Below are 13,929 nucleotides of genomic sequence, written 5' to 3'. Positions count from 1 at the left end.
AATGCTCGGAACTCAAATCCCATAGAGCACACGTGATCATGCTCTAACCCTAACATAAATTGCTTTATAATTTATGTTATTTCTCCATTAACTTGATTCATTTAATTTTTTGCATTTATTAATAAAATAATTATATTTTACTAGATATTACCTTCTTTATGTATGCAGCTCGAAGTTTTAAAATTTCATCTTGCTCGTGATATTCAAGATGGGTTAAACTAGAAAAAGAATAAAAAAAAACGCGTTATCATATTATAAGAACATTGAAACACACAACTTTAATACACATGCGTAAATCAAAACATATTGTAAAGTATATTACACAAAATTGTTGACAGTAGAACCAATATACATACATAAAATAAATAGTCTGGATCGTTATTTCCGGATATAAAATCAACAATATCGCAGGAACATAAGAAAAAATAACTCTACAAACTTTAGCGTACAACAGAGGACGCGTGTGATCTAACACAACAATCAAAACCTTTAAACAGAAATAATACCTGGAAGGCAAAGGAGGTTTAGCAAAGTCAGAGTCAGTAGAAGATTTTTTCTTCTCTTTCCCTAGAGTAAAAACCGATACGTAAAAGGTTTTGTATGTCGACGTTTTATTCAAGATACAGGACAACAAAGACAACAAGAAAGTAGATGAACCTGTTGAAGATGGTTTACGTTTACTTAATATCTTCCTGTTTTTCTCAATGTCTTCTTTTTGTTGATTAATGAAATCTTGTTGTCTTATAGATAAACAAGCCAAAAAATATTACAACACAAGATCTCGATACATACATTATAGTTTTTTTCACTCGGAGTAAATAAATTCTCATACTTTTGTTTTTCCTTAAAAGAAAATCCATCTTCCCAAGTTTCAACAAAATGAGGTCCTTGTCTAAAAGATAAAGTCTACAATTAAATATACGTGTCTAAACTTGCATTGTGTCTCAAACATAGAAACAAATATTCCATACAACTTTTTCGCGCCATTCTCCACGATTCTACCTTACAGTTTACCTTGTTGGGACATACTGCCCAAGTCGCAAACGATTATTCATGCTTTCCCGTTTCGCTTTCATCTTTTGCTGACGTGACTATGAAAAAAGAAATGATTAAAGTCATTATTAAGAAATATATGACTGTTATGATACAATGCCTGTCAATTCTGATTAGTTTTTACACATAAAAAATTATCAATGCAAATAAATTATTCTCGTGAAGACTTGATTTACTAGTGTAATCAGGTACGTACACCTAACCAACCGTCATTGTAAAGCAACAACTTTTTCTCTGATATTTTTCTATAACGTATGCAAAATGATACCTGTTCAATAAGAAGATTTTTGATGAATTCAATGCACTAAAAAAATTGTATTCAGTCAGTCATTATAATTACATTTTGTGAGCAGGGATATACCGGGCGGAAAGCGAACTTTAAATATAAGTATAAATATCAAAGTAAGTATAAATATATATCTTGAGACCTGCAGTGAATAACTTTATACAAATCAAATTTGGAAAGTTTTCATATTTTGAGGAAAAAAAGCAGAAATTGCGAAATCAAATGTAGATTGAGATTAAATTGAGAAAATACCTTTTCGTTGGCTTTTTTCAGTTGATTTTCAACATTCTAATAAATAGTAAAATAATGTTTAATGTTTATAAATTCTCTTAAGCACAACAATAGTATAATGAATGCGGAAGAAAGAAAAGTATCACTTCAATAACATAGATAAACAAGATAAATGAGTGATCAAGCTTTTCAATTGAAACACATACTACGTATAAAATAAAGATACAACAAAGATTATGTATTGTTTTCGATAGTAATTTGTAGTTTTCCAACAAAATTATTTCGTTTAGCTTGAGATTTACTTCATTCTCTGCCATTAATTTGATTCATATATTTCTATCTTCACATCAACGAATGTTACTGAGTCAATAACACCATATATGTACATATGTACATACAACGTATCTTGTAAATATATTCATTGTTGAGTACGTAAAAAAACAAATACCTTAAGTTCTGTGATCTGCTTCATGAGTGTGGAATTGGCCTAAACAGAATATAAAATTACAATATACTATAAGACATTAGAGCTTTATGTTTCATGATATTATGGGGTCAATGCAAACTTGACTAAAAAAACCCCCTTGTTTTACAGATAAGCAAGGTTTTTAAAGACATGCATAATGGGTATGGAAAATCTGAACAATAAAACATACACTGTCCAGTTCTTTCATTCTTTTCTCATTTTCCTCAGATGTTGTAAAGGCAAGTGCTTCATATTCCTAAAATATTAACACATGTTTGAGAAAAATGAGAATATATCAATCTTACAAGCCCACTAATCACCAATCTTCCCATGCCCGTAGTTTCAATTTACAACAAAAATGTAGAAACACAAAGCTGAGAGAAGGTCCCCTCCAAATAAGACATCATTAAACATTAAAATGTAAAATTACCTTCATTTTCATCATGGTTAACTCACTCTAAAACACAAAAAGAGTTTGAAAAAATGTATCTTATTAATGCACGATGTTGAGATAACAAAGGCAATAGTAAAGTGTACCAGTAAATGATGATAGTAAAGTGTACCAGTAAATGATGATAGTAAAGTGTACCAGTAAATGACGGTAGTAAAGTGTACCAGTAAATGATGATAGTAAAGTGTACCAGTAAATGATGGTAGTAAAGTGTACCAGTAAATGATGGTAGTAAAGTGTACCAGTAAATGATGATAGTAAAGTGTACCAGTAAATGATGGTAGTAAAGTGTACCAGTAAATGATGATAGTAAAGTGTACCAGTAAATGATGATAGTAAAGTGTACCAGTAAATGATGATAGTAAAGTGTACCAGTAAATGATGATAGTAAAGTGTACCAGTAAATGATGATAGTAAAGTGTACCAGTAAATGATGGTAGTAAAGTGTACCAGTAAATGATGGTAGTTAAGTGTACCATAAAATTGTAAAACTACAGTGTGTAAACAAATAATGGTATTATTTTACCAATACTCTTCTAAATGTAGCAATTGTGTCATTATGTAAACCTGAGTTGACTCATGGACACAAACAGTTTCCAAGACATCATTGTTTTGTTGTTGCGATGACAAAGAAGATTCGCTTGATCTTCTTATCAAAGAATTTTTTTTACCCATTAAGTGAGGAAGTGTTGAACTACTTTCCATTGGACTCTAAAAATCATAAAAAGAATTAGGATATTTACACATTGTAGTGTATGTTTAAGCTACTGCAGTCTCATGACATAATGGAAAAATTTCTAAATTATTTATATTTATTAAACATAATTAAAATAAATCATACATTTTATAGGGTACCGGTAGCCAAAAGTAAATTTAATACATGTCTTATGACGTCATGTGACAATAGTTATTCAAACAATTTTCATGAAAAATTTAAGGGTACATAATGTATCTCGAAATGATTCAAAAGTTATGAACTGAAGAAATGAGATTGTTTCTCTTGTTTTTCACCCTGTACAAAAAAACGTTCCATAAATCCTGACATGGTGAGTTTGATAAAAAAATACTTACTAAAGATGGATCATTACAAGCCATATTGTGTTTAGGACTTGGTGTCAAAGACATCTTGTTTGGCGGTGTTGTCATTCCGTTCGTCTATAACAATAAAAAAACATAACCATAACATATATATAACAACATTACAATAAACGATATATTTTCTCCAATCTGTTAACATAAATACTTTACTGAAATAATCAAATTTTACATAAAAAGAAAACAACCTTAGGAAAATATCCAGTAATTTTATTTGACCCAGATTCTGCCTTACCAATCTTTGGATGAGCTATAAAAAGAAAACAAGAGATTATTTCCACAGTTTTTAATGATCACTACAAATAATTTATGATCGTACAGAATATCATACATATTTTCATTGTATGTACACAAGTACCTAACATCATTATGAAAACATCACCATATGTATGGAAATGTCACTGTTGTCATGCTAAGTACCATACACGTATGCATATGGAAATGTCACTGTTGTCATGCTAAGTACCATACACGTATGCATATGGAAATGTCACTGTTGTCATGCTAAGTACCATACACGTATGCATATGGAAATGTCACTGTTGTCATGCTAAGTACCATACACGTATGCATATGGAAATGTCACTGTTGTCATGCTAAGTACCATACACGTATGCATATGGAAATGTCACTGTACCATATGTATGGAAATATCACTGTTCTTATGCTACATGTACCATACGCATGGAAATATCATTGTCATCATCAAAGTAAGACCTGAATATTCTGAATCTGGAGCTTTTCTTTTACGCTTAACAACTTTTTCTGACTTTTCATTTCCAACATTCTTCAAAATGAGAATATGATATAGATTAATAATTAGAAATTTTGTTTACCCTGGAAGAGTTGGGAAATACACAGTACACCCAGGAAGAGTTGGGAAATACACAGTACACCCAGGAAGAGTTGGGAAATACACAGTACACCCAGGAAGAGTTGGGAAATGCACAGTACACCCAGGAAGAGTTGGGAATTGCACAGTACACCCAGGAAGAGTTGGGAAATGCACAGTACACCCAGGAAGAGTTGGGAAATGCACAGTACACCCAGGAAGAGTTGGGAAATGCACAGTACACCCAGGAATAGTTGGGAAATGCACAGTACACCCAGGAAGAGTTGGGAAATGCACAGTACACCCAGGAAGAGTTGGGAAATGCACAGTACACCCAGGAAGAGTTGGGAAATGCACAGTACACCCAGGAAGAGTTGGGAAATGCACAGTACACCCAGGAAGAGTTGGGAAATACACAGTACACCCAGGAAGAGTTGGGAAATACACAGTACACCCAGGAAGAGTTGGGAAATGCACAGTACACCCAGGAAGAGTTGGGAAATGCACAGTACACCCAGGAAGAGTTGGGAAATACACAGTACACCCAGGAAGAGTTGGGAAATGCACAGTACACCCAGGAAGAGATGGGAAATACACAGTACACTAGTTTCTTCTGATTTGATAAATAGTTAACAAATTTACTATAACAATTCAGAAGGAATATAAAACAAAAGGCCCATTAATTGCTTCAATTATTTATGCATCAATAAGATCATCAAATACATAGTTTTATGAGTAATACGATTACTGTTCTGACAAAAAACTTACTGCTAATAATGCCCATTTAAATACAATAGTGCACGTTACATTTGTTGACATAAAACAGTTGAATTAAACAACTTTATCTTGTCAAACTATACATGAGTGTGGAAATGGAATATTTGATCAATAAATCAACTTTCACAAAAGCAATGCCACATCATATCCCTATGTTGTGTTTTTGATGGTTTTTATAAATCTTTGTGCATGAGAAGAGGGGGGGGGAGCTTAACCCAACTACTGTTGTGTGTGCAATAGGAATAATAAAAGTACATTAAACATATTGTGTTTTTACAGTGGCAAGTTAGACATTTCATAAATTGGTAGACCTACAAACCTCAAAATCTCTTGATGATTCAGATAGTCCAGAAGACGCATTGCTATGGTTAGAATTCTCCTAACCAAAAGTTTATTACTAAGTCAGTATTTAGATATACTATTTATGTATTATGTACTTGGGCACAAATGGAGAAATCTTTCTTTTGACAGTAAACCTTCAATAGTATAGCAAAATAAGTTATTCATGATTTTGGCAACAGTGATGATAAAAATCATGATCTCACTTTAATACAATTTTAACAATCCAAAACAAAACGCCTGGCTATATAGCTTGTAAAACATGATTATTTAGAATTCTTAACTATTAGATCAATATTAGCACTAAGTAAAACTTTCATACAACTTTTTATTGCCGAAGAAGGAAAATTGAAACGTTAAAAAGGGATTATAAGCTGTCGTGACATAAATTTCCTCATCAAAAATTGTTCCAAGAGATCCACTTTCGTAAATGTACAAGTAAGCACAAAGATAGACTTACCCTGTTATCGAGTTTATTATCAATAAAACGTGCTTCTAACAGTTCTCTTCGTTGAGGATCTAAGCCTTGAAGACTAGTTAAGGAACTACCAGACTCTCGTCCTAAACAAAACAGTTAAAATTTACAAAGTTCAACTGCATAAGTCGCAGTTTCAAAAATTCAGAAACCTTCCATGGAGGAAAATTGCAAGCTTTTTCTACTGCGACTTAAATGTGATTTTGATTCATTGCTAAGGTGCAAAGAAAATTCTTGAGAAGGTGAAACAACATTTTTCAACTCGCGTGAATCAGCCATTGAAATTTGAAAAGTTGCGAAAACAATGGCAAAATCGCGCAGGAAGTTAGCCAATCATATAAACAAAACTGCTTCAAAAGAGCTTATACGTAAAATTCTCTCACTCCATAGCCGGGCGTGGTGGCGTGCGCCTGTAACCGAGCTACTCTCGGGGCTGGTGGTGTAGAACGTCTTGAGGTTGGGATTCCTGTTGCATATTATCCTATGTTGATCGGGTGTCCATGCTAAGCTAGGCGTCAATATGGTGATCAGTAGGGAACTTCAGATCACCAGGTTGAATAAAGAGGAACGTACTGGTCAAGGATGGAAACATAGCAGACAAAAGTTCCCGCGTCAAGCAGTAGTGGGATAGCACTTGTGAATAGGAAATATGTGACAGCCTAATCAATACAGCCGAACCCATTACCTTTTTAATTTATTTATTAAATTATTGTTTAATTAGTTTTAATAAGCTGATTGTATCCATAATTGTTTATTGTTTATTTTGACAGCAAGGTTAACACGTTTTGAAGAGATTTACAATGCATTGTGTACCATGTGTAATGTGTTCCATCCCTTTCTGTGAAGTAAAGTTTGAAGAAATAAGAACATTGTCTATTCATGAAACAATCTCAATCCCACTCTTAACAGTAAAAAAGCCAACAAAACCAGGATTCCAACAGAATCATAGACATTTAAAATTTCTGCTCAGCCTGAAGCTTATGTTGCAAATTTGAAGTGTAACGTTACTTCAATATTTTAATGGCATTTGGAAGATACTTTATTTATAATGAAAGCACATTTGTTTGGCGTTTGATTAAGTTATTGTATAAGTATTGAATGCAACGGCAACTTAAGGAACTACTGTTGATGGAGAAAGTTCAAAAACCATTATTATAACTTTTTAAGTGGATATTTGTACATGACATAACAAATGTGCTGGGCGTGGTGGCGTGCGTCTGTAACCGAGCTACTCTCGGGGCTGGTAGTGTAGAACGTCTTGAGGTTGGGATTCCTGTTGCATAGTATCCTATGTTGATCGGGTGTCCATGCTAAGCTAGGCGTCAATATGGTGATCAGTAGGGAACTTCAGATCACCAGGTTGAATAAAGAGGAACGTACTGGTCAAGGATGGAAACATAGCAGACAAAAGTTCCCGCGTCAAGCAGTAGTGGGATAGCACTTGTGAATAGGAAATATGTGACAGCCTAATCAATACAGCCGAACCCATTACCTTTTTAATTTATTTATTAAATTATTGTTTAATTAGTTTTAATAAGCTGATTGTATCCATAATTGTTTATTGTTTATTTTGACAGCAAGGTTAACACGTTTTGAAGAGATTTACAATGCATTGTGTACCATGTGTAATGTGTTCCATCCCTTTCTGTGAAGTAAAGTTTGAAGAAATAAGAACATTGTCTATTCATGAAACAATCTCAATCCCACTCTTAACAGTAAAAAAGCCAACAAAACCAGGATTCCAACAGAATCATAGACATTTAAAATTTCTGCTCAGCCTGAAGCTTATGTTGCAAATTTGAAGTGTAACGTTACTTCAATATTTTAATGGCATTTGGAAGATACTTTATTTATAATGAAAGCACATTTGTTTGGCGTTTGATTAAGTTATTGTATAAGTATTGAATGCAACGGCAACTTAAGGAACTACTGTTGATGGAGAAAGTTCAAAAACCATTATTATAACTTTTTAAGTGGATATTTGTACATGACATAACAAATGTGCTGGGCGTGGTGGCGTGCGTCTGTAACCGAGCTACTCTCGGGGCTGGTAGTGTAGAACGTCTTGAGGTTGGGATTCCTGTTGCATAGTATCCTATGTTGATCGGGTGTCCATGCTAAGCTAGGCGTCAATATGGTGATCAGTAGGGAACTTCAGATCACCAGGTTGAATAAAGAGGAACGTACTGGTCAAGGATGGAAACATAGCAGACAAAAGTTCCCGCGTCAAGCAGTAGTGGGATAGCACTTGTGAATAGGAAATATGTGACAGCCTAATCAATACAGCCGAACCCATTACCTTTTTAATTTATTTATTAAATTATTGTTTAATTAGTTTTAATAAGCTGATTGTATCCATAATTGTTTATTGTTTATTTTGACAGCAAGGTTAACACGTTTTGAAGAGATTTACAATGCATTGTGTACCATGTGTAATGTGTTCCATCCCTTTCTGTGAAGTAAAGTTTGAAGAAATAAGAACATTGTCTATTCATGAAACAATCTCAATCCCACTCTTAACAGTAAAAAAAAAGCCAACAAAACCAGGATTCCAACAGAATCATAGACATTTAAAATTTCTGCTCAGCCTGAAGCTTATGTTGCAAATTTGAAGTGTAACGTTACTTCAATATTTTAATGGCATTTGGAAGATACTTTATTTATAATGAAAGCACATTTGTTTGGCGTTTGATTAAGTTATTGTATAAGTATTGAATGCAACGGCAACTTAAGGAACTACTGTTGATGGAGAAAGTTCAAAAACCATTATTATAACTTTTTAAGTGGATATTTGTACATGACATAACAAATGTGCTGGGCGTGGTGGCGTGCGTCTGTAACCGAGCTACTCTCGGGGCTGGTAGTGTAGAACGTCTTGAGGTTGGGATTCCTGTTGCATAGTATCCTATGTTGATCGGGTGTCCATGCTAAGCTAGGCGTCAATATGGTGATCAGTAGGGAACTTCAGATCACCAGGTTGAATAAAGAGGAACGTACTGGTCAAGGATGGAAACATAGCAGACAAAAGTTCCCGCGTCAAGCAGTAGTGGGATAGCACTTGTGAATAGGAAATATGTGACAGCCTAATCAATACAGCCGAACCCATTACCTTTTTAATTTATTTATTAAATTATTGTTTAATTAGTTTTAATAAGCTGATTGTATCCATAATTGTTTATTGTTTATTTTGACAGCAAGGTTAACACGTTTTGAAGAGATTTACAATGCATTGTGTACCATGTGTAATGTGTTCCATCCCTTTCTGTGAAGTAAAGTTTGAAGAAATAAGAACATTGTCTATTCATGAAACAATCTCAATCCCACTCTTAACAGTAAAAAAAAAGCCAACAAAACCAGGATTCCAACAGAATCATAGACATTTAAAATTTCTGCTCAGCCTGAAGCTTATGTTGCAAATTTGAAGTGTAACGTTACTTCAATATTTTAATGGCATTTGGAAGATACTTTATTTATAATGAAAGCACATTTGTTTGGCGTTTGATTAAGTTATTGTATAAGTATTGAATGCAACGGCAACTTAAGGAACTACTGTTGATGGAGAAAGTTCAAAAACCATTATTATAACTTTTTAAGTGGATATTTGTACATGACATAACAAATGTGCTGGGCGTGGTGGCGTGCGTCTGTAACCGAGCTACTCTCGGGGCTGGTAGTGTAGAACGTCTTGAGGTTGGGATTCCTGTTGCATAGTATCCTATGTTGATCGGGTGTCCATGCTAAGCTAGGCGTCAATATGGTGATCAGTAGGGAACTTCAGATCACCAGGTTGAATAAAGAGGAACGTACTGGTCAAGGATGGAAACATAGCAGACAAAAGTTCCCGCGTCAAGCAGTAGTGGGATAGCACTTGTGAATAGGAAATATGTGACAGCCTAATCAATACAGCCGAACCCATTACCTTTTTAATTTATTTATTAAATTATTGTTTAATTAGTTTTAATAAGCTGATTGTATCCATAATTGTTTATTGTTTATTTTGACAGCAAGGTTAACACGTTTTGAAGAGATTTACAATGCATTGTGTACCATGTGTAATGTGTTCCATCCCTTTCTGTGAAGTAAAGTTTGAAGAAATAAGAACATTGTCTATTCATGAAACAATCTCAATCCCACTCTTAACAGTAAAAAAGCCAACAAAACCAGGATTCCAACAGAATCATAGACATTTAAAATTTCTGCTCAGCCTGAAGCTTATGTTGCAAATTTGAAGTGTAACGTTACTTCAATATTTTAATGGCATTTGGAAGATACTTTATTTATAATGAAAGCACATTTGTTTGGCGTTTGATTAAGTTATTGTATAAGTATTGAATGCAACGGCAACTTAAGGAACTACTGTTGATGGAGAAAGTTCAAAAACCATTATTATAACTTTTTAAGTGGATATTTGTACATGACATAACAAATGTGCTGGGCGTGGTGGCGTGCGTCTGTAACCGAGCTACTCTCGGGGCTGGTAGTGTAGAACGTCTTGAGGTTGGGATTCCTGTTGCATAGTATCCTATGTTGATCGGGTGTCCATGCTAAGCTAGGCGTCAATATGGTGATCAGTAGGGAACTTCAGATCACCAGGTTGAATAAAGAGGAACGTACTGGTCAAGGATGGAAACATAGCAGACAAAAGTTCCCGCGTCAAGCAGTAGTGGGATAGCACTTGTGAATAGGAAATATGTGACAGCCTAATCAATACAGCCGAACCCATTACCTTTTTAATTTATTTATTAAATTATTGTTTAATTAGTTTTAATAAGCTGATTGTATCCATAATTGTTTATTGTTTATTTTGACAGCAAGGTTAACACGTTTTGAAGAGATTTACAATGCATTGTGTACCATGTGTAATGTGTTCCATCCCTTTCTGTGAAGTAAAGTTTGAAGAAATAAGAACATTGTCTATTCATGAAACAATCTCAATCCCACTCTTAACAGTAAAAAAGCCAACAAAACCAGGATTCCAACAGAATCATAGACATTTAAAATTTCTGCTCAGCCTGAAGCTTATGTTGCAAATTTGAAGTGTAACGTTACTTCAATATTTTAATGGCATTTGGAAGATACTTTATTTATAATGAAAGCACATTTGTTTGGCGTTTGATTAAGTTATTGTATAAGTATTGAATGCAACGGCAACTTAAGGAACTACTGTTGATGGAGAAAGTTCAAAAACCATTATTATAACTTTTTAAGTGGATATTTGTACATGACATAACAAATGTGCTGGGCGTGGTGGCGTGCGTCTGTAACCGAGCTACTCTCGGGCTGGTAGTGTAGAACGTCTTGAGGTTGGGATTCCTGTTGCATAGTATCCTATGTTGATCGGGTGTCCATGCTAAGCTAGGCGTCAATATGGTGATCAGTAGGGAACTTCAGATCACCAGGTTGAATAAAGAGGAACGTACTGGTCAAGGATGGAAACATAGCAGACAAAAGTTCCCGCGTCAAGCAGTAGTGGGATAGCACTTGTGAATAGGAAATATGTGACAGCCTAATCAATACAGCCGAACCCATTACCTTTTTAATTTATTTATTAAATTATTGTTTAATTAGTTTTAATAAGCTGATTGTATCCATAATTGTTTATTGTTTATTTTGACAGCAAGGTTAACACGTTTTGAAGAGATTTACAATGCATTGTGTACCATGTGTAATGTGTTCCATCCCTTTCTGTGAAGTAAAGTTTGAAGAAATAAGAACATTGTCTATTCATGAAACAATCTCAATCCCACTCTTAACAGTAAAAAAGCCAACAAAACCAGGATTCCAACAGAATCATAGACATTTAAAATTTCTGCTCAGCCTGAAGCTTATGTTGCAAATTTGAAGTGTAACGTTACTTCAATATTTTAATGGCATTTGGAAGATACTTTATTTATAATGAAAGCACATTTGTTTGGCGTTTGATTAAGTTATTGTATAAGTATTGAATGCAACGGCAACTTAAGGAACTACTGTTGATGGAGAAAGTTCAAAAACCATTATTATAACTTTTTAAGTGGATATTTGTACATGACATAACAAATGTGCTGGGCGTGGTGGCGTGCGTCTGTAACCGAGCTACTCTCGGGGCTGGTAGTGTAGAACGTCTTGAGGTTGGGATTCCTGTTGCATAGTATCCTATGTTGATCGGGTGTCCATGCTAAGCTAGGCGTCAATATGGTGATCAGTAGGGAACTTCAGATCACCAGGTTGAATAAAGAGGAACGTACTGGTCAAGGATGGAAACATAGCAGACAAAAGTTCCCGCGTCAAGCAGTAGTGGGATAGCACTTGTGAATAGGAAATATGTGACAGCCTAATCAATACAGCCGAACCCATTACCTTTTTAATTTATTTATTAAATTATTGTTTAATTAGTTTTAATAAGCTGATTGTATCCATAATTGTTTATTGTTTATTTTGACAGCAAGGTTAACACGTTTTGAAGAGATTTACAATGCATTGTGTACCATGTGTAATGTGTTCCATCCCTTTCTGTGAAGTAAAGTTTGAAGAAATAAGAACATTGTCTATTCATGAAACAATCTCAATCCCACTCTTAACAGTAAAAAAAAAGCCAACAAAACCAGGATTCCAACAGAATCATAGACATTTAAAATTTCTGCTCAGCCTGAAGCTTATGTTGCAAATTTGAAGTGTAACGTTACTTCAATATTTTAATGGCATTTGGAAGATACTTTATTTATAATGAAAGCACATTTGTTTGGCGTTTGATTAAGTTATTGTATAAGTATTGAATGCAACGGCAACTTAAGGAACTACTGTTGATGGAGAAAGTTCAAAAACCATTATTATAACTTTTTAAGTGGATATTTGTACATGACATAACAAATGTGCTGGGCGTGGTGGCGTGCGTCTGTAACCGAGCTACTCTCGGTGGTAGTGTAGAACGTCTTGAGGTTGGGATTCCTGTTGCATATTATCCTATGTTGATCGGGTGTCCATGCTAAGCTAGGCGTCAATATGGTGATCAGTAGGGAACTTCAGATCACCAGGTTGAATAAAGAGGAACGTACTGGTCAAGGATGGAAACATAGCAGACAAAAGTTCCCGCGTCAAGCAGTAGTGGGATAGCACTTGTGAATAGGAAATATGTGACAGCCTAATCAATATAGCCGAACCCATTACCTTTTTAATTTATTTATTAAATTATTGTTTAATTAGTTTTAATAAACTGACGGTATCCATAATTGTTTATTGTTTATTTTGACAGCAAGGTTAACACGTTTTGAAGAGATTTACATTGCATTGTGTACCATGTGTAATGTGTTCCATCCCTTTCTGTGAAGTAAAGTTTGAAGAAATAAGAACATTGTCCATTCATGAAACAATCTCAATCCCACTCTTAACAGTGAAAAAAACGCCAACAAAACCAGGATACCAACAGAATCATAGACATTTAAAATATCTGCTCAGCAAGTTATTGTATAAGTATTAATTGCAACGACAACTTAAGGAATTTATTTGAACTACTGTTGATGGAGAAAGTTCAAAAATCACTATTAGATCTTTTTAAATGGGTATTTGTACATGACATAACGAATGTGCTGGGCGTTGTTTATTGTTTATTTTGACAGCAAGGTTAACACGCTTTAAAGAGATTTACATTGCATTGTGTACCATGTGTAATGTGTTCCATCCCTTTCTGTGAAGTATGTGACAGCCTAATCAATACAGCCGTACCCATTACCTTTTTAATTTATTTATTAAATTATTGTTTAATTAATTTCAATAAATTAACTGTGTATACATAATTGTTTATTGTTTATTTTGTCATTCCGTGAAGTAAAGTTTGAAGAAATAAGAACGTTGTCATTCATAAAATAACGAGAAAACCAAGATCCCTACTGAACAACAGACAGTGAAAATATCAACTTACCTATGTTGCTAGATTTGAAGTGTAACG

The 13,929-nt window shown here is 34.3% G+C and overlaps 1 protein-coding gene across 2 annotated transcripts; it reads right to left on the bottom strand.

Annotated features, from left to right (window-relative positions):
* Positions 1 to 125: 125 nt before the first annotated feature.
* Positions 126 to 6,298, bottom strand: LOC124456529 (serine/threonine-protein kinase tousled-like 1). 2 transcript variants are annotated; one of them, XM_047006951.1, is made up of 17 exons: positions 6,158 to 6,298; positions 5,991 to 6,091; positions 5,511 to 5,570; positions 4,300 to 4,369; positions 3,771 to 3,832; positions 3,559 to 3,642; positions 3,055 to 3,198; positions 2,467 to 2,493; positions 2,227 to 2,292; positions 2,019 to 2,057; positions 1,592 to 1,627; positions 1,322 to 1,357; positions 1,015 to 1,091; positions 833 to 892; positions 658 to 740; positions 507 to 567; positions 126 to 218 (listed from the first exon to the last, which is right to left on the bottom strand). In XM_047006951.1, exons 1-17 carry the CDS (start codon positions 6,282 to 6,284, stop codon positions 131 to 133), a joined length of 1,221 nt encoding a protein of 406 aa, XP_046862907.1. In that variant the 5' UTR covers positions 6,285 to 6,298; the 3' UTR covers positions 126 to 130. The 2 variants fall into 2 exon arrangements, with proteins under 2 accessions (XP_046862907.1, XP_046862908.1); XM_047006952.1 differs by lacking the exon at positions 507 to 567 and having other exon boundaries at positions 145 to 218.
* Positions 6,299 to 13,929: the final 7,631 nt, after the last annotated feature.

This window comes from Xenia sp. Carnegie-2017, unplaced genomic scaffold (assembly GCF_021976095.1).
Source record: "Xenia sp. Carnegie-2017 unplaced genomic scaffold, XeniaSp_v1 HiC_scaffold_52, whole genome shotgun sequence".
Lineage (NCBI taxonomy): Eukaryota > Metazoa > Cnidaria > Anthozoa > Malacalcyonacea > Xeniidae > Xenia > Xenia sp. Carnegie-2017.
Note: the sequence above shows the minus strand (reverse complement) of the source record. Positions and strands in the feature narration are given on the sequence as shown.